The following is a 23,677-nucleotide window of genomic DNA, read 5'->3' as shown; positions in this document are numbered from 1 at the left end:
AAGAGTGGATCTATTTTATCAAACTATTTTATCACCAGCACCCAAGCAGCTATCAAGTAGAAGCCAATTCAATGCAGTCCTGGCTTCCAGTCTGGGTGATAATCTATGGAGATAAATGTATACACAACGGAGGTCTTGAATTCTCTTCCAAGTTAACAACATTTTATACAATTCAATAGATAGCACCAAGTTTATGTTGTGGTGTATAATTCTGGGATATATGAATACATTTGAAATAAAAATGTTATGAAAAATTCTGATAACTAGAGAATTTTCTGGAAGTTTCTCAATAAAAGTATGGGGAAGGAACTAATTCATTGTTGGGGGGGGTGGAATTTCTGAGGGGTTCTCCCAATTTATTGCTTCAGCAGAAGATCATCAGAGACCGCGGAGAAAGGTGAAAATAGTCATTTTAAACCATTTACAGCCTTTTTCTGGGGTGTTCTGCTGATCTACCAATATTATGGCAGCAGATCCAACAGGAACTCTAGGTTAAATAAAAGCAAAATACTGCGGATGCTGGAAATCTGAAACAAAAACAAGAAATGCTGGATTCACTCAGCAGGTCTGGCAGCAGCTGTGGAAAGAGAAGCAGAGTTAACGTTTCGGGTCAGTGACCCTTCGGAGCTCAGGTATTTAGCTCTGACTTAAACTTCAGTTAAATCAAATAACAAATAAAAAAAAAAATAGAATATATACTTGAAATGGTTAATATAAAAGTGCTCAAAGTGGAGAATGCATTGGAAATCTATTTGCACACATATGGCTGGATTTTGTGCTGGTGGCGGGGCTCCTGGCGCCAGGCCAAAATGAGGGAAAAACCCCGCCTCTGCCTATTTGTGACCACCCACCCCCCCCCCCCCCCCACCCCCCCACCAAACACACACACACACCAGAGCAATCCTCCTGTCTTTTTGAATCACAATTTTAGGAGGTGGGATCCGCAGTTTTTAAAGGGATGGGGATCCCGCCTCCAAGTGCTGCTGGCCAGTCTGAGGACCGGCAGCTCAACAGTGTCGGCAGCACTACCGGGAGCAGTGGTACTGCAGAGACCTCAGACCCTCGGACCCAGGTCCAGTGGTGGAACCCGGAACAGAGTTTGGTGAGGCGGGGTCATCGAGGCAAGTCCAGAAGGCCCTGGCGAGTTGCGGGGTGGGGATGTGGTTGTTCAGTGTTGGGGGGCAGCGGTCCTGGGGAGTAAAGTTGTTCCTATTTTTTATTCATTCATGGCATATGGGCGTCGCTGGCTAGGCCAGCATCTATTGCCCATCCCTAATTGCCCTTGAGAAGGTGGTGGTGAGCTGCCTTCTTGAACCGCTGCAGTCCATGTGGTGTAGGTACACCCACAGTGCTGTTAGGGAGGGAGTTCCAGGATTTTGACCCAGCAACAGTGAAGGAATGGCGATATAGTTCCAAGTCAGGATGGTGTGTGACTTGGACGGGAACTTGCAGGTGGTGATGTTCCCATGCATCTGCTGCTCTTGTCCTTCGAGGTGGTAGAGGTCGCGGGTTTGGAAGGTGCTGTCTAAGGAGCCTTGGTGCAATACTGCAGCGTTGCTCCTGGTGGGGATCCTCCATGGGCCAGAAATTGCACATGAAGGAAGGATCATTCCAACCCCAGTCTTGCAGGGAGGGTGACTAGTTTTACAAGGTGTCCTCCCCACTCAGCGGAGGCCCCCCTCCCCCTGCTGCTGGTAAGATCCCAGTGGCAGCAGGAAGAGGCCCTTAATAGGCCACTTAAGGGCCTCAATTGGCCTCTGGGCAGGAAGGCCATTATTGGACATCCCACCCCCGGAAGATCGCTGGGCAATGGCGAGGCGATGGGCCCTCTGCCCTGCCACCTGTTGTGTTTGCTCTTTCCCCCTGCCTCAAGGGAGCCCGTAAAATCCCAGCCATAGAGCTGAATTTAATGAGCCTGCCACTGATTCCGGTGGCAGGCTTGGAAATGGCCAGTGTTATGAAAACCCCCCATACCAAATGGGAAATATTAATTTCATCAATTGGAACTTTGCGTGAGGCTTTTGCTGGAAATTGTTACAAATAATTTTTTAAAAGAAAAGCTGGCCGTGGCAATTTGCACATGAATCAGTGACAGAGTAGACTGGAGACAAACATGATAGACTCAACCTAACCAGAACAATGGGGTGCTCTCTGATTCAATTACCTGAGATAGCCTTATCAATGCGGTCATCAAGAGCCATTGACACCCATTGACTTTGAAAGATCCAACCCCCACCAAGTATGTCTAGACAGCCTGAAGGGAGAACCTTGAATCTCAGAAAATTCCAGAAGAACCTCTTTGTGTCTTAAAGAGGTGGTCATGTCATCTGACTGCTTGTGCAACTCTGGGAGGCTGAGAGTTTTTCTGAGTGAGAAGACGACAGACAGTAACTGGAAGCCATCAAGGGAATAGCTCTCCCTCTCTCTCCAGTAAAGATCCAGAGAATCCTTGGCTGAAACTGCTAAAGCCTCAAACCTACAGACCAGCAGTGCCAGCAACTAGGGGACAAGGATAAAACCCTCTCTTCTGTCTTCTAGAGCCTGAGAAGCAAACCCATAACCATGCACGTGGCCCAGCGAGGACTTCAGGACTACAATTTCAACTAAGGACTCTGGGACTGAGATTCAGTATTTAAATTCCATTTATTACAGACTCTACTCCAACCACCCAACACTTCTTCCCTCTGTAATCTATCTGTGTATGTGTGTGTCTCTCGTATGAATGTGAGCATGGATGCATAGCGTATTTTAGTAATATTAACCGGTTTATAGTGTTCAGGATAATAAACTTCCATCTTTCTTGTTTAAACCCAAGAAAGCATGTCTGGTTCATTTGCAATTATATTAGAGGAACAGGAGCAAGCACTCACTGAGGTGGAAAGTTCAATTACTGTGTTAAAAAAGGATAAACCCTGTTGCGATAAAGCCAGAGAAGGGGCGAAAGGGGAGCCTGAGACAGCCTCCTAACCTGGTCATAACAGCAGCATTCCCTACCATCACAAAGGCAGCTGCCCCACCATGATCACGTAGCGGGTGGCCATTTTGCATCGTGCAGACGCAGGCACCCCAATCACATGACGGGGAGTGAATCGAATTGGCTGAAGTCTGGCATCTGTAATGCTGGGGACTTCAGGAGGGGGCCGAAATGGATCATCAGCTCGGCACTTCTGGCTGAAGATTGTTGCAAAACTCGGCATTTCTGGCTGAAGATCCCCCAGTAGGGGACGAGGGGCTGACAGTAGCAGAACTGTCATGTTGATCTCTCTCCAAATTTTTACGATCTCCATCCTTCCTCTTGCAGGACAAGGAGGCCCACAACAGGAGGGAGATGGCCCGGACTGGCAGAGAAGTTCCAAATCTGTGTCCTCTCGCCACTGCTGAGAAAGAGGCCTTGGAATTGACAGGGACGTAGGGTGGTCACGCAATCTCAGAGGGAGAGACTGGAGTTTCGGCGTATCGCATATGGCTGGCATGATGAGATCTGCACACCTTAACCTATACGCTTCTGTTCTCTCATGCAAGTCGCTGTGCCCAGGAGAGTGAAACTACAGGGAGACAGCTGTCAACTTCTGAGGAGGACCACCACTCAGAGGATGAACTGCCCCATGACTCTCCTGTACCTTCCACCAGCGCAAGTACTTTTACCTTGGTGGGTAACCGCTTGGCTTTAGAATCAGAGCACCACACGCACCCAAGCAGCTGGCTGTGGCAGAGACAGCCATGGCCTCTGACGGTTGGAGGACTGTGGGTGACCAGGTCCATGCTGAGTCCCAGGCTTTTCTTTTTATTCATTCATGGAATGTGGGTATTGCTGGCTGGGCCAGCATTTATTGCCCATCCCTAATTGCCCCTGAGAAGGTGGTGGTGAGCCGCTGCCATGAACAGCTGCAGTCCATGTAGGGTAGGTACACCCGCAGTGCTATTAGGAAGGGAGTTCCAGGATTTTGACCCAGCGACAGTGAAGGAATGACAATATTGTTCCAAGTCAGGAGGGTGTGTGGTTTGGAGGGGAACTTGCAGGTGGTGATGTTCCCATGCATCTGCTGCCCTTGTCCTTCTAGGTGGTAGAGGTCATGGGTTTGGAAGGTGCTGTCTAAGGAGCCTTGGTGCATTTCTGCAGTGCATCTTGTAGATGGTACACACTGCTGTCACTTTGCGTTGGTGGTGAAGGGAGTGAACGTTTGTGGATGGGGTGCCAATCAAGCGGGCTGCTTTGTCCTGGATGGTGTCGAGCTTCTTGAGTGTTGTTGGAACTGCACCCATTCAGTCAAGTTGAGAGTATTCCATCACACTCCTGACTTGTGCCTTGTAGATGATGGACAGGCTTTGGGGAGTCAGGAGGTGAGTTACTCGCCTCAGGATTCCTAGCCATGATATTTATATGGCTACTTCAGTTCAGCTTCTGGTCAATGGTAACCCCCAGGATGGCGATAGTGGGGGATTCAGTGATTGTAATACCGTTGAATGTCACAGAATCACAGAATAATACATTGCAGAAGAGACCCTTTGGCCCATCATGTCTGCACCAATGCATTAAAGACACCTGACCTGTCTACCTAATCCCATTTGCCAGCACATGGCCCACAGCCTTGAACGTTATGACGTGCCAAGTGCTCATCCAGGTACTTTTTAAAGGATGTGAGGCAACCCGCCTCTACCACCCTTCCAGGCAATGCATTCCAGACTGTCACCACCCTCTGGGTAAAAAAGTTCTTCCTCAAATCCCCCTTAAACCTCCTGCCCCTCACCTTAAACTTGTGTCCCCTCGTAACTGACCCTTCAACTAAGGGGAACAGCTACTCCCTATCCACCCTGTCCATGCCCCTCATAATCTTGTACAGGTCACCCCTCGGTCTTCTCTGCGCCAGCAAAAACAACCCAAGCCTATCCAACCTCTCTTCATAGCTTAAATGTTCCATCCCAGGCAACATCCTGGTGAATCGCCTCTGTACCCCCTCCAGTGCAATCACATCCTTCCGAGAATGTGGCGACCAGAATTGCACACAGTACTCCAGCTGTGGCCTTACCAAAGTTCTATACAACTCCCAAGGGGAGATAGTTAGATCCTCGCTTGTTTTAGATAATCATTACCTGGCACTTGTGTGGCGCAAATGTTACTTGCCACTTATCAGCCCAAGCCTGGATATTGTCCAGGTCGTGCTGCATTTCTACACAGAGTGCTTCAGTATATGAGGAGTCACGAATGGTGCTGAACATTGTGCAATCATCAGAGAACATCCCCACTTCTGACCTTCTGATGGAAGGAAGGTCATTGATGAAGCAGCTGAAGATGGTTGAGCTTCTGGTGTTGACAGCGCAGGGCATGCTGGAGGTGAAGAGGGAGGTAATTCAGACAATTGAAGGGTTTAAAATTTATAAGTAGCGGGTTTAAGATAGACTAGCTGTAGTAAAGTTGATAAGGCACCAGGAATGTATGAGATGCATTCAAGAATACTGAGGGAAGTGAGAATGGAAATTGCAGAGGCACTGGCCATAATTTTCCAAACTGCCTTCGATACAGGGTGGTACCAGAGGACTGGAGAATTTCAAATGTTACACCCTTGTTTAAAAAAGGGTATAAACATAAGCCCAGCAACTACAGGCCAGTCAGTTTAACCTCGGTGGTGGGGAAGCTTCTTGAAATGATAATTTGGGACAAAATTAATAGTCACTTGGGCAAATACGGGTTAATTAGGGAAAGTCAGCACAGATTTGTGAAGGACAAATCATGTTTAACTAACTTGCTGGAGTTTTTTGATGAGGTAATAGAGAAGGTTGATCAGGGCAATGCTGTTGCTGTGGTGTACATGAACTTCCAGAAAGCATTTGATAAAATGCCACACAACAGACTTGTGTACAAAGTTATAGCTCATGAAATAAAACGGACGGTAGCAACATGGATACAGAATTGGCTGAGTGACAGGAAACAAAGTGTAGTGGTTAATGAATGTTTTTGGACTGGAGGAAGATTTGTAGTGGAGTTCCCCAGGAGTCGATGTTCGGACCCTTGCTCTTCTTGATATATTTTAGTGACCTAGACCTTGGTGTCCAGGGCACAATTTCAAAATTTGCAGCTGATACAAAACTTGGAAGCACTGTGAACTGAGGAGGATAATGTAGAACTTCAAAAGGACAGAGACAGGTTGATGAAATGGATGGACAAGCGAACAGATAAAATTTAATGCAGAGAAGTGTGAAGTGATTAATTTTGGTCGGAAGGACTCAGCAAGACAATATGAAATAAAGGGTGCAATTCTAAAGAGGGTGCAGGAGCAGAGGGACCTGGGTATATATGTACATAAACCATTGAAGGTGGCAGGATAGGTTGAGAGCATGGCTAATAGAGCATACAGCATCCTAGGCTTCATTAAATGGGGCATAGCAAGGAAGTTATGTTAAACTGGTCTGACCTCAACTGAAGTATTGTGTCCAATTCTGTGCACTACACTTTAGGAAAGATGTGAAGGCATTGGAGGAGTGCAGAAAAAATTCATGAGAATGGGTCCAGGGATGAGGAACTTCAATTGCGTGAATAGATGGGAGAAGTTAGGACTGTTTTCTTTGGAGAAGAGAGGTTGAGAGGAGATTTAATCATGAGGGGGTCTGGACAGGGTAAATGGAGAAGAACTGATCCCATTGGTGGAGGGATTAAGAACAATAGGGCACTGATTTAAGGTAATTGGCAAAATAGCAGTATGAGGAAATTTCTCACAGTGAGTGGTTAGGATCTGAAATTCGCTGCCTGGGAGTGTGGTGGAGGCAGATTCAATTGAGGCATTCAAGAGGGAATTGGATTGTTATCTGCAAAGGAAGAATGTGCAAGGCTATGGGGAGTGGCAGTAGGTAAACTGCACTTTCAGAGAGCCAGCACAGACATGACGGGCCAAATGGCCTCCTTCTGTACTGTAACAATTCTGTGATTCTGTGAACATCTGACAGAAATGCTGGAGGCTATGCTCAGCCATGAGCAAGTGATGGAGGAGTCCATCCATGCCATGAGTGCTGCCATGTCCCAGGTATATGAGTGCATGACTTCCTCCATTGAAAGGTTGGCAACCCTCATGGAGAGCCAGATCTCACAGATACGCGCAGAGCTGCACACCATCGCATTGGCTGTGAGCTCGATGCAGCAATGGCAAGGTGAGAGAAGGACCAGGAGCCTGGACACTTTCTCCTCTACCTTCTGTAGTGAGCAGGGAGTTTCAAGTGAGCATTGAAAGGGAGGAGGATTGATTTAATTGTATTGATTGATTTAATAGTTCTTTTGTGCAAATAATTAGCAGTCATTGGCTGAAAGCCATTTTCCATTATGCCCTACTGGTGAGCTGCTGACTTCCCCCTTCCCCCTTAGTGCAATGCCAATGTGACCACAGCAATCATTAACATATAATAAAAGCAAAATATGGCAGATGCTGGAAATCTGAAATAAAAACAAGAAATGCTGGAAATACTCAGGAGGTCTGGCAGCATCTGTGGAGCGAGAAGCGGAATTAACATTTCAGGTCAGTGGCCCTTCTTCAGTGCTAGATTGTGCAGAGCACTGCAGACCACCATGATACACAAGACCCTCGCTGGGGCATACTGCAAGTCTCCACCAGGTTGATCCAGGCAACAGAATCTCATCTTCAGCAGCCCAATGGCCTGCTCGATGGTCGCTCAGGTGGAGCCGTGGCAAGTGTTATACCTCTCCTCTGTACCTCACAATGTGAGTGTTCCTCACAGGGGTGAGTAGCCATGTCTTCATTGGGTAGCCTTTGTCCCCAAGAATCGATCCCTGAATTAAGGCGAGCGGGGGTCCAGAAAAGCTGGGACTGTTGATGTATGTAGGCATCGTGGCTGCTTCCTGGGAAGCGGGCACACACCTGCAGGAAATGCTTTTGGCGGTCGCAGACCAGTTGAACATTGATGGAATAGAAGCCCTCCCTGTTGATTAAGGCAGCTGGCTGGTCCTTGGGAGTCTTGATGGCCACATGCATGCAATCTGTCACACCTTGCACCTCGGGGAATCCAGCAATAAGACCAACCCCGATAGCCCTCTCAGCCTGACTGTCAGGGTCAGTTCGGTAGTGTACATAGTTGCCGGCTGTCTTGAATAGGGAATTGGTCACTTTCTTGATACAGCAATGGGCTGCTGGGAGACCCCACACATGTACTAGGTGGATCCCTGGAAAGATGCAGATGTGTAGAAGTTTAATGCCATGGTGATCTTTAGGGCCACTAGCGTAGGGTGACCCCCAAATCCCAGAGGTCGCAACTTGTCCTGCTGCACATGAAAACATACATTGGTGACAGCCTCCCTGAAGAGGCATAGTCTTCGTTGACAATGGCACTTGAACATTAGGAGGTAGCTGATATGAGTCCGGTACACACTCTGGTGAATGTGGGCTCTTCTTGGCATGGTCAGCTGTTGTTGATCTCGTTGTGGAGCTTCACAGCTTCATGGACAGGCACACCCACCTCTTGGCCCTCCCTTCATCGGTGGTGCTGTATCACGCCACGAGGGTCAAAAAAGACAGGGTGTATGAGGCCCAAACCAGGTGACCTGTGGGCCTGCAGATCACTGTTGATGCAGAGATGACCCTGCCTTGGCAATTAAGCTTTTGACAGTTCTCTTGGCGGAGTCCCTGTTGGCCCTTAGAGCCCAACCTTGCTGATAGCCAACCTTCTCCTCCAGCAGTATGAATGACCAACCATATCACACAGCAGATTGGTAACCCAATACAAACCCCCAACCCCATACTAAACCTTTGCAGAGCCCCAGAGACACCGAACCCCTTTGCTGAGCCCTCGAGACTCCAAACCTCCTTGCAGCGCACACAGCAACACAGTCCGACAATGCCCTTCCCATCGCGGCACCAAAGCCTCTTGCCTCAGTGCCACCAGGTTTTAACGGTCGTGAACCAGAAGGCATGTGAGTGCCGCCCACCATCCACTAAATCAAGAACCAACCATTAAATCAAAGATAATGAAATTTAAAGCAACTGCTCAGCAATTTAAGATAGCTTCCCATTGCATCGAAGCAGCAATGCTGCCTTGGTGTTTTCCTGCCACTGACATAATCCCAGAACCAATGTCACAACATCGGATTTCCGGGCAGATGGTTCCGACGCAATTCTCCGTCCCGCACACCACCATTCCTGCTTTAAACGGCTGCATTAAATTCTGCCCATAAAGTTACCACAAGTGGAGAGGATAAATACCAAGGACAACTTTAAAAAGATGTGTATTCATCCAAGTGTTATTCAACAGAGATTAAAAAGATTTACCAACATCCTTTTGAAAAGCATATGCGACTAAGCTTACAGCTTCAATGGGTGAGAGAGATAAGTAGCACTTAAACTTTAGAAAATAGTATAGACCATTAGAGCTATGAAGGTCTCAAAGGCATGGAACCTGATATATTTTCTGTGCCATTTCATGAGATATTTTCTATGCCTTTACACCTCCACCTCTTAGTTAGAAGAAGCTTAACCTTTTTATTTATTGAAAAACTGAGATGAAGGACTGATACCCAGAGGAGAGAAATTATCATTTGAAGCTTAAAAGTAAAAATAGAGGAAAGTTCAGAAGAGTAATGACCTTCTGGGTGTTGATAGAATATGGAAACAAGAAAGGTTATAACAGAGAGAGTAGCTGAAGGCTGGATGAAAGAGAACAGCATATCAATTGTTTGTGGTTTACTGTCTAGGAAAGCAAGGGTAGTATTGGAAAAGCATTCCCAAATATGAGAGCACTATTCTAGTCTTGGACACACTTACAGAATTAGAAGCTCCTGTGGGTAAAATAAGTGTTTTGTACAAAAGGAATGAAGCTTTATTGAGGGAGCTTTGGTGATGGAGAAGAAAGGCAGTTTTAGGTTAAAGCAGGCTGAAGAAAGACAAAGGTAGGAGATTGTGAAAAACTCAAGTAGTCCATAGTTTATGGGTCCTCTGTGTATCCTGGAGTTCTTAGATTAAAAACAGGAGCTCCAGAAAGCGATTCCTTTTGCACCCTAGAAGTGGCACTTCTGCCAATGATGGAAAGTAGCACTGACTCTGCTATAAATCAGAGGGTCAATTCATTTAAATATCCAACGTAACTCCCATGTAACACAGCAGTGTACATAGGGGAATCTAAAATTTGTCCAAGATTTCTCTTTATGATTAGAATTTAACCTAATTTATTTATTTCACAAAATCATGGTGCTGTTCAGTGAAGAATTTCCACAGGCAATATGAGATACTTTATGGACCTTATGGTAAAGTGAAAGCTTTATTCAGTTTTAACCAATTTGACTGTTATCTAAACCCAACCACAATAATTTGCTTCAAGGGCAAAGGATCTTTGATTAGATAGAGCATTTTGAGATTGAGCATACCATTTTGGAATGATCTAAACCCAATTCGGAGGCAGAAATTCCTTGATGAGTTACATTTAATTACATGGTTAATTCAGTTGAATGAAATTCTTCTGTTGGGTATTTTAATAAAATGGTTATCTATTTATTTTAAGTTGGTTAATGATTTTGTTTAAACAGTAGATCAAGAATGTAAAGCTAAACACATTAGAGATTATCCGCAGTTGAATTTGCACAGCCCTGAGTAAATTGGCAGATCTGGCCACAGAAAATGTATTTTTCTGTTATCGCTTATGAGCATTGACAGGGTTGCATTTTTTTCCCTCTGCTATTTCTATTCTTATTGGAAGTGCGAGCAGCAACTTGGGAGTTGCCGAAGAAGGGTCACTGACCCGAAACGTTAACTCTGCTTCCATTTCCACAGATGCTGCCAGACCTGCTGAGTGATTCCAGCATTTCTTGTTTTTGTTTCAGATTTCCAGCATCCGCAGTATTTTGCTTTTATTATATGGGAGTTTAGCAGTTTTCTTGGAGATGGAGGGCATGAAAGTCTCAGATTTCAACCATAACCTCTTCTTCTATACTAACAATACACTTTTTAAAGCACTTCCATCCAACCACGTTAGATCTATAAAGGGACTCATAAGACTTGTGATGGAACAACAGCAAAATCCCAAATAATTCCCTTGTCCAATGGTTGGTGTTCTACTTAATAGGAGTTTCCTTTCAATGACCACATGATGGAGTGTGATATCTCAGGTTGCATCCTCCCTGGAATTACATAAATTTCTTTCTTTCACTTTGAACCCTCTCTTAGATAGTTTGTAATCAGATATGTTCCAATGGTCTAAACTTCCTTTTCCAGTGTGAGGTTTATTAAAGGTGACTACCTTTCTTTACATCAGCAGATATTGCTCAGCATTAACTCTCATCCACCAATGTTAAAGAAATTATCAGATCCTGTCTGAGGAACTAAAACCATAAATAAAATAAACCAAATAAAACTCTGAGAAAAGTCCACATCGAAGGCCAAATCTGAAATGGTGAGACCGTGTATAGTGCTAAACTGATGAGTAGCAGTAGAAGACAACTATGGGGTCAGAAAAAAGGGAAAACACAATGGTAAGGTCTTGTGCCATCATTAGCCATGTATAGTTACCATGATTGACTAGGCTTGAAAAGATTGTTAATGGCAGGTGACACTGTTGTGTCTCCAGATTCACAGCCAGTTGAAACCTGGCAGCACAAAGGTGAGAGGGCACATTGACACAACAGGGAGGCATCCTTAAGCATTTCTGCATAGGGGAAAAGGAGGATTTGAAGGCCATTGTGGGAGTGTGTTGCTGCAGGCTCTGCAAAAGGTTCTGGAGTAGCGGGTTCTAAATATCCAACCTAAGAAAATAACGATCTGGGAACGTCAATTTCGATCCAAATTTCTGCAGTGGCCCATCCCATGTTTTCTATTTTGAATTGTGAAAAGTGCAGACCTTGAAATGAGCCCATCAGAGTGAGCATTGATCTTTGATTCAGAATGTTGAGATAGGCAGCACAAGTAGATTGGGAAAGCTGACAGACTGTGTGTGTATTTAAACTCAATCTGTGTTAAGGTTAAAAAAAAGGAAACAGTTTCTTGTTAAGTTCCAGGTCAAACTTGTTTGCTGATATCGGTCATCAATCAATAAATAATTTAAAATTATATTTGAATACATTTAAAATAGCATCTCAGCAAGTTAAAATAGGTTCCCATCGCATTGCGGCACCAGTGCCGCCATTGTGCTTTCCTGCCGCTGCCAAAATCCGAAACTAATGTTTCCCAGTGTTGTGATTCTCCAGAACACCCCCTCCCCAACCCCGCCTCCATTCCTACCTTCAACCGCATAGAATCCAGCCCGGCAACTTTCTCAGTAACATTTTGGGCAGAAGGAATTTCACCCCCTCAATTCTTCAGCTTATAGTTACATGTCCAGCTTTGTGTTCAGGATCTCCTTATTCAAGCCATCAATGCAACATTGTGCTTTGTTTTTTAATTCTTACCCTACTGTTTAAGCAAGAGCTCTGTGTGATTTTAGCAGAACAAATGCTGCGACTAACCTTTTATGGGCTACGAGAAGCATTAGTCAATGAACTGAGAGAAGACAGTAAACAATCGTCAACGTGATTTGGTTGCTTGATTAATTTTCCCTTTATTTGGGACACTCCATAAATGACATGTATCATGCACTTCAGGGCAGAAGTCCCTCTGTAGAAGTCACTCCCCTACTTTTCAGTTGGTAATTCAGTTAAAACCCTAATGAAATGGCTGCCACAGTTGCCTGTATATCAATAGCAATTGCATTTCACAGTTACTTTTCCAAGAGACATGATAATGTGCGATTGAAATTCATTTCTTTCTAACTTCAATTTCCCTGTTCTATATTTTTCTAGACCTGGGTGGCACAGTGGCACAGTGGTTAGCACTGCAGCCTCACAGCTCCAGTGACCTGGGTTTGGTTCTGGGTACTGCCTGTGTGGAGTTTGCAATTTCTCCCTGTGACCACATGGGTTTCTGCCAGGTGCTCTGGTTTCCTCCCACTGCCAAAAACTTGCAGGTTGATAGGTAAATTGGCCATTGTAAATTGCCCCTAGTGTAGGTAGATGGTAGGGAATATGGGATTAATGTAGGATTAGTATAAATGGGTGGTTGATGGTTGGCACAGACTCAGTGGGCCAAAGGGCCTGTTTCAGCGCTCTATCTCTCTCTCTCTCTCTATGACCTCTGCCAATGTTGACCAGTAACTTTTCCTGGTGGAACTACCCTATAAGTCCTCATTTTGTCCCCACTCTGCCATTGAAGGTAAATGCATCTTGCTTTCTAATAGTCCATCCAGGAATGTGAACTTGTTATGAGTGCAAAATCATATCCTAACACAGTGACATCAGATTGTCAAAGACCAGATCTTGGAGTATTGTGCTGGTGGTAAAATTATAATCAATTATTTAAAGTTGATGTCATGGGCATATTTTCCATTTTTTATTAAAAGAAAAGGTGAGCAATAATGTACACGGTATCAAACTATTTGGTAATATTGAACTTCTGCAAACATAAAGGTAGGTAAAAGCATGACAGTTGATAGGAACAATCCCAGTAAGAAACAGTTAAAGAGTTTTCTGTCCAAGTTCCAGTAAGAAAAGAAAGAACTTGCACTTATATAGCAAGGTTTAATCAGGGCAGTCTGGTTCCTTCAGTCCCAATAACAAGAATACAGACCAGCTGTCATATCCTACAATTATTTGCCGAAGAAGATGTTAAAGACCAAATTATTTAGCAAGGCCTTAAATGTAGTGTTTAATAGGGGGGCCAGTAACAACTCACACTACTTGAAAAATTAAATCCATTTGGCATGTGAGTGATCTGTTTATTTGGTGGATTCCGTTAAGCAGTAGGTTATCAATTAAATGTAAAGAACTAATTAATGGGGTTTTCTAAAACAAAGTATAAGCCCAAATAGTGTAATTTTTCATACAAGTTACAAAAGAATCTTAAATATAGATTCCAGATATTTCATTTTAATTGTCATTATGCATTTGACTAAAAAGATAAAAGTAAAACTGCAAGTATTATAAAACTGGTACAACAACAAAAAGTGCTGGAAGTGCACAGTAGGTTAGAGAGCATCTAAAAGACAAAGACCTAGAAATTCATTGGAGCTGCTCCCAGTCTGCAACTTTAACTTCTTCAGAAGTGCAGTGGGAACTACATTTTACATATTTAAACAGGGTCTCTGCTTCATAGTTATGGTGGCAGGGGAGAGACCATGATCAGTGGCCTTCAATCCTGTTCCAGGTAAGTTTTGAGCAAAATGGCTGTAACCAATCCTAGAGCATCAGACCAGGGAGTGTGTAACACTGTTCGGGTGGTGGTGAAGGGTAATGAAGGAGGTGCACCTGTTGACTGTACCTTCTTCATTAAGAAAATCCTTATCGATTGTTGTGGATTCCAAATTACAGACATTTTCTGCTGCAGGACTTCCCCGGCAGTGGATATTTCGACGTGACTTTCAAGAATGTGGCCGGATGCATCAAGTTCCTGAAGGTGTTTAAGGAGAAGGGAAACCAGGCGCCACTGTCCATCCTCACAGTGGAGCCACTCATCACGTTGCTGTTGCAACACGACCGGGTGGGAGCAATGCACCTCTACAACCCCCATGTTCCTGTCGTGGATGTACTCTACTTCCTCACCAGGTACATCAAGGTGGCCGGCAGCAGTACTGATGTCAAGGACCCCTTTGGGATTTGGACCAGCAAGCGGCAGATCAAGTTGACCTTGAAGGTCAATGCCAATGGAGCCATCATCCATCCTCCCTCCAGCTTTGCTATTGGGGGAAGTTGAGGCTTCTTGGTCTATGCGGGGCAGTCCAGAGTTTGTTGTACTTGTGGCACATCTGGTCGTGTGGTGGCCAACTGCAGCACAGTCATCTGCAAGAAGGAAGGCCATCAGACTAAGGACTGTAAACTGAGTAAGTGCTGCAACCTGTGCAGTGCAGCAGGCCACCTCTACAAAACCTGCCCCAAACACTGCCTCAGTTATGCTCAGGGGGCAAGGTTCAAGGAAAGGCCAGGAGAAGGAACGGTGAATGCGTCTTGTGCTGGGATGGAGACGAGCAATCCTCCCCACAGTGAAGAAAGTCCATCTGAGAAGGAGAAGAAAGGAGAGGCAGCTGCAACCAGCGACCCAACTCCTCCTCTACAGACAGAATCAATGGACAAACTGGTCAGTGGCAAGTGGTAAAAAGGAAAACTACAAAGAAGAAACCTCCAAAAAAGAACAGGTCACCATCCAAACCAGTGGCAAGAGGAGGCTACTGTCTGAGACAGACTACGACTGCTCCTCCTCATTGGACGAGGAAGGGCCGGAAAGACGACGCCTGCAAAAGAAGTGGCAGAAGAGAAAGCCCCCCAGCTCTGGGGCACTGGAAGCTGTGATGGGCCCAGCGCCCCCCAACCCCAAAGTGCCGAACCCAGCGCACCCCAGCAAAGCGTCTGGCACACTCCAGCTCCGGGAAGCCAGCAGCAGTGATGTCTTCGAGGAGGAACAGAGGGGAAAGACACCACCAGCAGAGGACAGCCCAAACCTTGCTGCCCACAAGACCCCCCTGATGTCACCCCAGCGGAACCAGCCCCCCATGGGTAACCAGGAGGGGTTTCTGAATGTGAAACAGCTTGTGTACATAGAGTATGCAGTAACATATCCAAGGACTGGGACTAGCAAGGACACCAGATGTGGTAAAACCCAACTTTAAAATAGGTATAAAGATTGCTTCGATTAACGTGCGTAGCGTTAAATCCACTAGCAATGTATTTTGACCTTGGACTACCTCACCAAGGTTAAAGCCGACCAGCTGTTTCTGCAGGAGTGTGGAATTCCGCGTCTCAGCACTTACAGGCAATGGTTGTGATGGTGGTCCATGGGCCATTGATCTGGTCAAGGGGAAATAGAGTCATAGAGATACAGCACCGAAACAGGCCCTTCAGCCCACTGAGTCCACGCTGGCCATCAAACACCCATTTATACTAATCCTACATTAATCCCATTTTTCCCTCTCACACCCCCAACTTCCCTCAATTCTCCTACCACCTACCTACACTAGGGGCAATTTTTTTACAATGGCCAATTTACCTATCAACCCGCAAGTCTTTGGCATGTGGGAGGAAACCGGAGCACCCGGAGGAAACCCACGCAGGTCACAGGGAGAACTTGCAAACTCCGCACAGGCAGTACCCAGAACCGAACGCAGGTTGCTGGAGCTGTGAGGCTGCGGTGTTAGCCACTGCGCTACTGTGCCGCCCTCGAGCCTGGGTCTTCTGCTGTGGAGAAGCAACTTCACTATCTCCGAAGTTAAGGAGGTGGTGGGCGGTCGTCTCCTCGTAGCAGATGTAATGTACAACAATGCTCCACTCTGGTTAATCAACGTGTACGTCCCGGCTCAATGCTGACCGTCCGCCAGCAGCTCCCACTGCTGCTGGCGACATCCAGGCCGGTCATTTTTAGTGGTGACTTCCACTGCATCATCGATGCGGCTGGACAATCCGTCAGTGACGACAGCAAACTGGACGCTACGTCCAGATTCCTGATGGAAACAGTAAAAGATGCCAAGCTGCACGATGTTTTCAGCAAACCTGCAGACGGAGTGCAGCATAGATACACCTGGTTAAGACCGGACAGGTCTGCCCCTTCCAGGATTGACTTCCTGTTTGTGTCCCGTGCATTCACAGTCAGATCTACCGAGGTCAAGCAGGTGTTCTTCTCTGACCACTGCCTCCTACTGGCTGACTGTCACTTACAGGATGACCAGCGGGTTGGCAGGGGGACATGGAAGCTGCATGTTACACTGCTAACCCCAGAGAACACTGAGGAACTCAAAAGGGATTACAAAGGTTGGAGAACAGTGAAGCCCCTCTTTGAGTCTCTGGTGCACTGGTGGGAAGCAATCAAGGAGAACATCAAGAGGTTCTTTATCCTCAAAGTTGTTCAGAGGGTGAGAGACAGAGGGAAATGTCCCGACTCCAGAAAAGAATGCAAAATCTACTCCGGCTGCAGTTGATGGGGGTCGAGGTCAAGGAGGATCTCCAAGATCATTTTCCGGTCCAGAGTCCACTCCGTTGAGCAGGATGAGATGTGCTAGCGTTTCTTCTTCCAAAAGGTACACTCTGTGATCAGCAGCCTGAAGGAAGAGGATGGCTCGGTAACGTCTTCGCAGTCCGACATACTAAGGATTAGCAAATCCTTTTATGCTGGGCTGTATGATGTGAAGCCCATGGACAGAAAGACCTCCCAGTCCTTTCTGTCATCTATCATAGAGGTCTTCGATGACAGCATGCGGGAGAGTCTGGACAAACCGCCAATTCTGGATGAGCTGACAAAGGCCATCAGGTCCTTCGAGACGAGTAAAACTCCCAGAAGCGACAGCTTACTGGTTGAGCTGTATTCGGCTCTGTAGGACTGGATCGGCCCAGACCTGCTAGAAGTATACGAGAGTATGCTTCTGGCTGGCAGCATGTCAGAATCCATGAGGAAAGGCATCATCACCCTCATCTACAAGCGGAAGGGGGAGAGGGCGGAAATCAGAAATTGGTGGCCTACCTCACTGCTTAATGTAGACTACAAGATTCTGTCCAAAGTCATCACCAGTTAGGTCAAGTCTACTCTGGAGTTGGTGATTCACCCCGATCAGACCTGTACTGTACCTGGCAGGAAGATCCCTGATAGTCTTGCGCTACTCAGGGATACGACTGCCTATGTACAGGACAGGAGGGTGGACACCTGCCTCATCATCTTGGACCAGGAGAAGGCTTTTGACAGGATATCACACACATACATGATGGACATGCTTTCCAAAATGGGGTTCGAGGTGGGAGTCCTCAATTGGATCCAACTGCTCTACACAAATATCAGTAGCGCAGTCTCAATCAATGGGTGGGAATCAGAAGGTTTCCCGATCAAATCTGGAGTCAGACAGGGCCGTCCTCTCTCCCCTGTCTTGTTTGTTTGCTGCATAGAACCTTTTGCTGAGTCCATTAGGAAGGATGTGGGCATAAGAGGGGTGACAATCCCAGGCAGTGGAGGCACTCAGGTCAAAGCCTGCCTGTACATGGACGACGTCGCTTGGCTGGTGGTAAGAAGGGCCCTCCCCGTCAGATCCTTCTTACACGTCCGGAATCTCATGGCCTCCGCACGCTGCCCTCGCGGTGGCTGTGGTGGGGAAGAGACAGTTGCCCACCTCCTTCTGGAGTGTGCTTTTGCAAAGCAAGTGTGGAAAGAGATGCAGCGGTTTTTGTCGAGGTTCATCCCGAGCAGCTCTGTAACACACATTTTTAACAGTCTGTGCTCTACTGTCTGTTCCCAGGGACATATACTGAGATAAGCATCAACTGCTGTTGGAGGACCATCAACTGGGAAAAAGATGCACTTTGGTCTGCCCAAAACTTGCTGGTCTTCCAGTGCAAAGAATTGTCCATCACCGAGTGTTGCAGACTGGCACATTCCAAGGTCCAGGACTACATGCTGAGGGGCACACTAAAGCTTGGGGAAGACGTCGCAAAGGCTCAATGGGAAAAGACCACTGTGTAAGGTCCTCTTGCCATAATGAACTGAGGGGCTGGAACCTGTGTAAAACCCCGCGGGCTGTATACACCAAAATATGGTTTTGCTGTGTAATGCAAATGTACATTGCATGCCAAATGGAATGGAAGGGTTGTGAGGAAACTCACATTCTGTACTGAAGAAAACTGATTTCTTTTGCACTTTCTGAAATGGCAACTTGGAACTGTTTTGAATTATTTTGTAACGTATTTTTTTTTTTTTACAGAGTTTTATGAATAAAGTATATTTTTGGGAAAAAAAAATTCACAGGAGTGTTATCAAACAAAATTTGACACCAAGCAATGGCCAAAAGTTTGGTCAAAGAGGTAGCTTTAATGAGGACCTTAAAGGACAAAGAAAGCCAAAACAGTTTAGGGAGGGAATTCCAGAGCTTAGTATTGAAAAGGCATGGCTGCCAATGGTGCAGTGATTAAATTTGGAGATGCTCAAGAAGCCAGAATTGGAGAAGCATAGATATCTTGGAGGGTTGTAGGGTGGAGGAGATTACAGAGATAGGGAGGGGTCAGGCCATGGGGTCATGTTCTTAACATGGGATAGAGCCTGTCCTGTATGTTAAACTATGCTCACCCAGGAAAAATCCAACCTTTGTTTCTAAAACCATGCAGATTGCTCCTTGCAGCCCCTGAACTCTTATGATTCTCTCTTTTCCTAGATCAGAGGTTTGATCTCATACACATCATTGTAATGGTTCTCATTTGTATTGTGATCAAGTTGTTCCTCAAGATCAAAAAGTTTATTTTAAATATACTCTTTATTTTTGATATAAACAAATACCACAGTTTATTCCAAAATAGTGAAGTTCCACTCAAAGTCCTGCAGTCTGAACAGATGCGGTGCAGATGAAGCCATTCTTTGACATCAAACAGGCTCAAAAATGAATTGATCTCCTGTAGCTACATTAGCCTAGAAATTCGATCAATCCCAAGAATGGGTGCTCAGGGGAGCAGCACATGCTGCATACACCTGTTCTCATGGTCTCAGGCACTATGCTAAATTTGTGCTGGCGCCTCATTAAAATGGTTCCACCCTGCAGTCAGTACTACCTGCGCTATTCATTGGCTGCGCACCTGTTTTGAGGTGCCAGAAATCAGGCACCTCTGACACCACTTAAATGGGAGGTGTATTCTGCTGCAGATGGCAGAGAACATTGTCATAGAGATAAAATGACTGCAAGATATCCAAACAGGGGACCCAGGAACTTTGATGCTGCAATAAATGGTCCATTCAGTAGACAGGACGTGGTGGGGACGATCAGATATCCTATTCTACGCCCACCGCCACCTCCCCATCCCCCGACCCGTGACAGAGGCTGGAAGCTCTCCAAGCAACATCTCTGTCATCTGTGAGAAGAGTGTAAATGCCAAAAGCTTAGTTCCCAGAACATGGCTGCAGTAGTAAAAAAAAGTTCAATGATCTCACCAGAATTGTCAAGGTGATAATATTGCTCACTCATTCACTGCTTACACCTCCACGACCTCTAGCTTCACTTTTCAAACTACCCCTTCCCCTGCTTCCCTTCACTCTTGTACAGTCACTACACCACACTTCATTCCAGCTCCTTCGCCTCTGACTCACACATTCAACACTATTCCAATAGTTGATTCCCCACACCTCTCATGTTATATATTACAGACCAACTATTCAAACTTGACAGGCACATTCTCTACAAATCTTACAAGGATGTCACTAACACATCCATTTCTTCTTTTGCAAGAGAAGGTCGTGCACAGGTTGCACCCGAAGACTCCCATTGGAAGAGGCCAAGCCTGCATGTACTTTATCTCGCCTGTGGAAGAAAACATGCTTGGCATGATGGGCAAGGGCAAGTTGTGACCTTGGCAAGTAGCAACACTGGACGAAATGTCATGCAGGGTTTAGATGACATCACGTGGGGTTTCTTCACACCGTCTCCTATTTTCCCCTTCTTACTTCTATCTTTCCTTCACATTCTGCATGACAAACTGCAATTGTTTACATCAGCCACTTTTCCTCTGCTGTGCTTTCATACTGAAAGCTAATCCCTGTCCTGGTCATTTCAGACAAATTAAAGATGTGGACACTCTGTGTCACTACAGGATGAGGAGGCCAACCTTCCTGATGATGCAACATCTCTCAATCACATCCTCACAAGAACCAATTCAGATATATTCATGACAAGTGCTTTGGAGGCTAGGCTAGAAAAGGGTCTTCATGTGGTCAATCACCGGTCACAAGCATGCAAGAGCATGGAGATGGGATGTCACAGATGTCAGCTCACCAAAGGGAAAGATTACATCCTAGCTCTGCTGCAAGGGATTAAGATACAAACTTTGACTGACTAGCCTACCAAAGAATACTGGTGGGCATATAGCAGCCAAGATCTAACCTGATGGCTTGGAATAAGGCACCACAGAGGACTGATGCAGGAAAAAGCCATCATTACTTCTGCCAAGAAACCTAACATGGTTCTGCATTTTTTTTTATTCGTTATGGGATGTGAGCATCGCTGGCTAGGCCAGCATTTATTGTCCATCCCTGATTGCCCTTGAGAAGGTGGTGGTGAGCTGCCTTCTTGAACCGCTGCAGTCCTTGTGAGGTAGGTACACCCACAGTGCTGTTAGGAAGGGAGTTCCAGGATTTTGACCCAGCTACAGCGAAGGAACGGTGATATAGTTCCAAGTCAGGATGGTGTGTGTCTTGGAGGGGAACTTGCAGGTGGTGGTGTTCCCATGCATCTGCTGCTCTTGTCCTTCTAGATGGTAGAGGTCGCGGGTTTGGAAGGTGCTGTCTAAGGAATCTTGGTGGGTTTCTGCAGTGCATCTTTTAGATGGTACACACGGCTACCACTGTACGTCAGTGGTGAAGGGAGTGAATGTTGAAGGTGTTGGATGGGGTGCCAATCAAGCGGGCTGCTTTGTCCTGGATGGTGTCGAGCTTCTTGAGTGTTGTTGGAGCTGCACCCATCCAAGCAAGTGGAGAGTATTCCTCACACTCCTGACTTGTGCCTTGTAGATGATGGACAGGCTTTGTGAAGACAGGAAGTCGGTTATTCACTGCAGAATTTCCACCCTCTGACCTGCTCTTATAGCCACAGTATTTATGTGGCTGGTCCAGTTCAGTTTCTGTTCAATGGTAACACCCAGGATGTTGATAGTGGGGGATTCAGCGATGGTAATGCCATTGAACATCAAGGGGAGATGGTTAGATTCTCTCTTGTTTGAGATGGTCATTGCCTGGCACTTGTGTGGCATGAAATTTCTTGCCACATATCAGCCAAAGCCTGGATGTTGTCCGGTTCTTGCTGCATGTGGACTCAGGCTGCTTCAGTATCTGAGGAGTCGTGAATGGTGCTGAACATTGTGCAATCATCAGCGAACATCCCCACTTCTGAACTTATGATGGAGGGAAGGTCATTGATGAAGCAGCTGAAGATGTTTGGGCCTGGGACATGATTCATTCCCTGCATTCGCAAACATGCTGGACATTGAGGGAGTGGAATCACTTTCTATTCAGAAAGATTCCAGGCTCACGATGAGGAATACACAAGGCAATGTAAGCACAGTCTTTCACACTTTGTATCCTGGCAAAGCCTGGTGCTCTCATCCTGCTTCACTTGAATCATTGAGAAAGATATAGGTGTTTCTCTTGGCATAGAGCTTGGTGACCTCCCTGATACAATGGTGGACTGATGTTCTCAGCTACAGCCGGGAATGAGCCTGTTACATAAAAGTTAGGAGCCAATGTTGCATTGGCAGCCACAGGCAGTGCTGTCCATAACCTGGTTCGAAGTTTCAGTTGTGGCTGCAGTAGGTGGCATAGTTCAGTAATGCCTCCTTGGTGAAATTGGGAAAATCTTGGCAAATTAGGTTAAGGGATAGGTCAATAGAGATGCTGTGGCAGACATTTAATGGGATATTTCAGAATACACAGAATAGATATATTTCAACAAGAAAGAAACATTTCTAGGGTGGGAGCCGCCATCCGTGGTTAACTAAAACAGTTAAAGATAGTATCAAACTTAAAGAAAAAGCATATAATTGTACAAAGGTGGGTGGCAGGTCAGAAGATTGGACAGAATATAAAAAATAGCAAAGATTGACTAAAAGATTGATAAGGAAGGTAAAATTAGAGTACAAGAGAAAGCTAGCTAGAAATATAAAGACAGATGGTAAGAGTTTTTATCGATATTTTACAAAGAAAAGAGTTAACAAAGTGAACGTTGGTCCTATAGAAAGTGAGTCTTGGAAATTAATATAAAAGTAAAATACTGCAAATGTTGGAAATCTGAAATAAAAACAAAATATGCTGGAAATGCTCAGCGGGTCTGGCAGCATCTGTGGAGAGAGAAGCAGAGTTAATGTTTCAGGTCAGTGACCCTTCATCAGAACTGACAAATATTAGAAATGTAAAAGGTTTTAAGTAAGTAAAGTGAGGGTGGGGCAAGAGATCACAAAAGAGAAGGTGTTGATAGGACAAGGTCACAGAGAATAACTGACCAGAAGGTCATGGAGCAAAGGAAAATGGTATGTTAATGCTGCGCTGAAAGACAAAGCTTTAGTGCAGAGAGGGTGTTAATGGACTGAAAACTGAACAGCCTGGCCCCAAGCACAAACATGAAAAAAACAGTGGGTAGGCACAGTAGAAACAAACTAAACAAACCAAAATAAAATAAACACATTAAAAAAGAAAAGAATAATTAAAAATAAAAATATAAAGGGGAATTAATAATGGATAATAAGGAGATGGCAGATGCATCAGTCTTTACTATTGAGGATACAAGTAACATCCCAGAATTAGCTGTAAGTCAGGAAATGGAAGGGAGAAATGGAAGTCAAGAAAATTACAATCACCAGGGAAATGATACTGAACAAATTGTTGGAGCTGTGGGCTTATAAGTCCCCGGGTCATAATGGACTTCATCCTAGGGTCTTAAAAGAAGTGGCTAGTGAGATAGTTGATGTGCTAGTTTTAATTTTCCAAAATTCCCTAGATTCGGGGAAGGTTCCGTTAGACTGGAAAATAGCAAATGTAACTCTTTTATTCAAAAAGCGAGGGAGACAGAAAGCAGGAAACTACAGGCCAGTTAGCTTAACATCTGTCTTAGGGAAAATGTTAGAAGCTATTATTAAAGACGTTATAGCAGGGCGCTTAGAAAAATTGAAGGTGATCAAGCAGAGTCAACATGGTTTTGTGAAAGGAAAATCATGTTTAACCAATTTATT

The 23,677-nt window shown here is 45.5% G+C and overlaps 1 protein-coding gene across 4 annotated transcripts in view; it reads left to right on the top strand.

The window, feature by feature from the left end:
- Window positions 1-23,677, top strand: part of LOC137383218 (uncharacterized) — a 31,651-nt gene that overhangs the window by 1,942 nt on the left and 6,032 nt on the right. For 2 of the 4 annotated variants that reach the window (XR_010977372.1, XM_068055751.1), the window contains exons 1-2: window positions 14,658-15,598; window positions 18,220-18,439. The exons of the other annotated variants lie outside the window; for them this stretch is intronic. Coding sequence is in view for 1 of the 2 variants with exons in the window: in XM_068055751.1 (XP_067911852.1) it covers window positions 14,950-15,598; window positions 18,220-18,439 (869 nt within the window). In the remaining variant the exon portion in view is untranslated. Of the gene's footprint in view, window positions 1-14,657; window positions 15,599-18,219; window positions 18,440-23,677 lie in introns of those variants that run through there. 4 annotated transcript variants of the gene reach the window in all.

This window comes from Heterodontus francisci, chromosome 1 (assembly GCF_036365525.1).
Source record: "Heterodontus francisci isolate sHetFra1 chromosome 1, sHetFra1.hap1, whole genome shotgun sequence".
NCBI classification, from domain to species: Eukaryota; Metazoa; Chordata; class Chondrichthyes; order Heterodontiformes; family Heterodontidae; genus Heterodontus; species Heterodontus francisci.
Note: the sequence above shows the minus strand (reverse complement) of the source record. Positions and strands in the feature narration are given on the sequence as shown.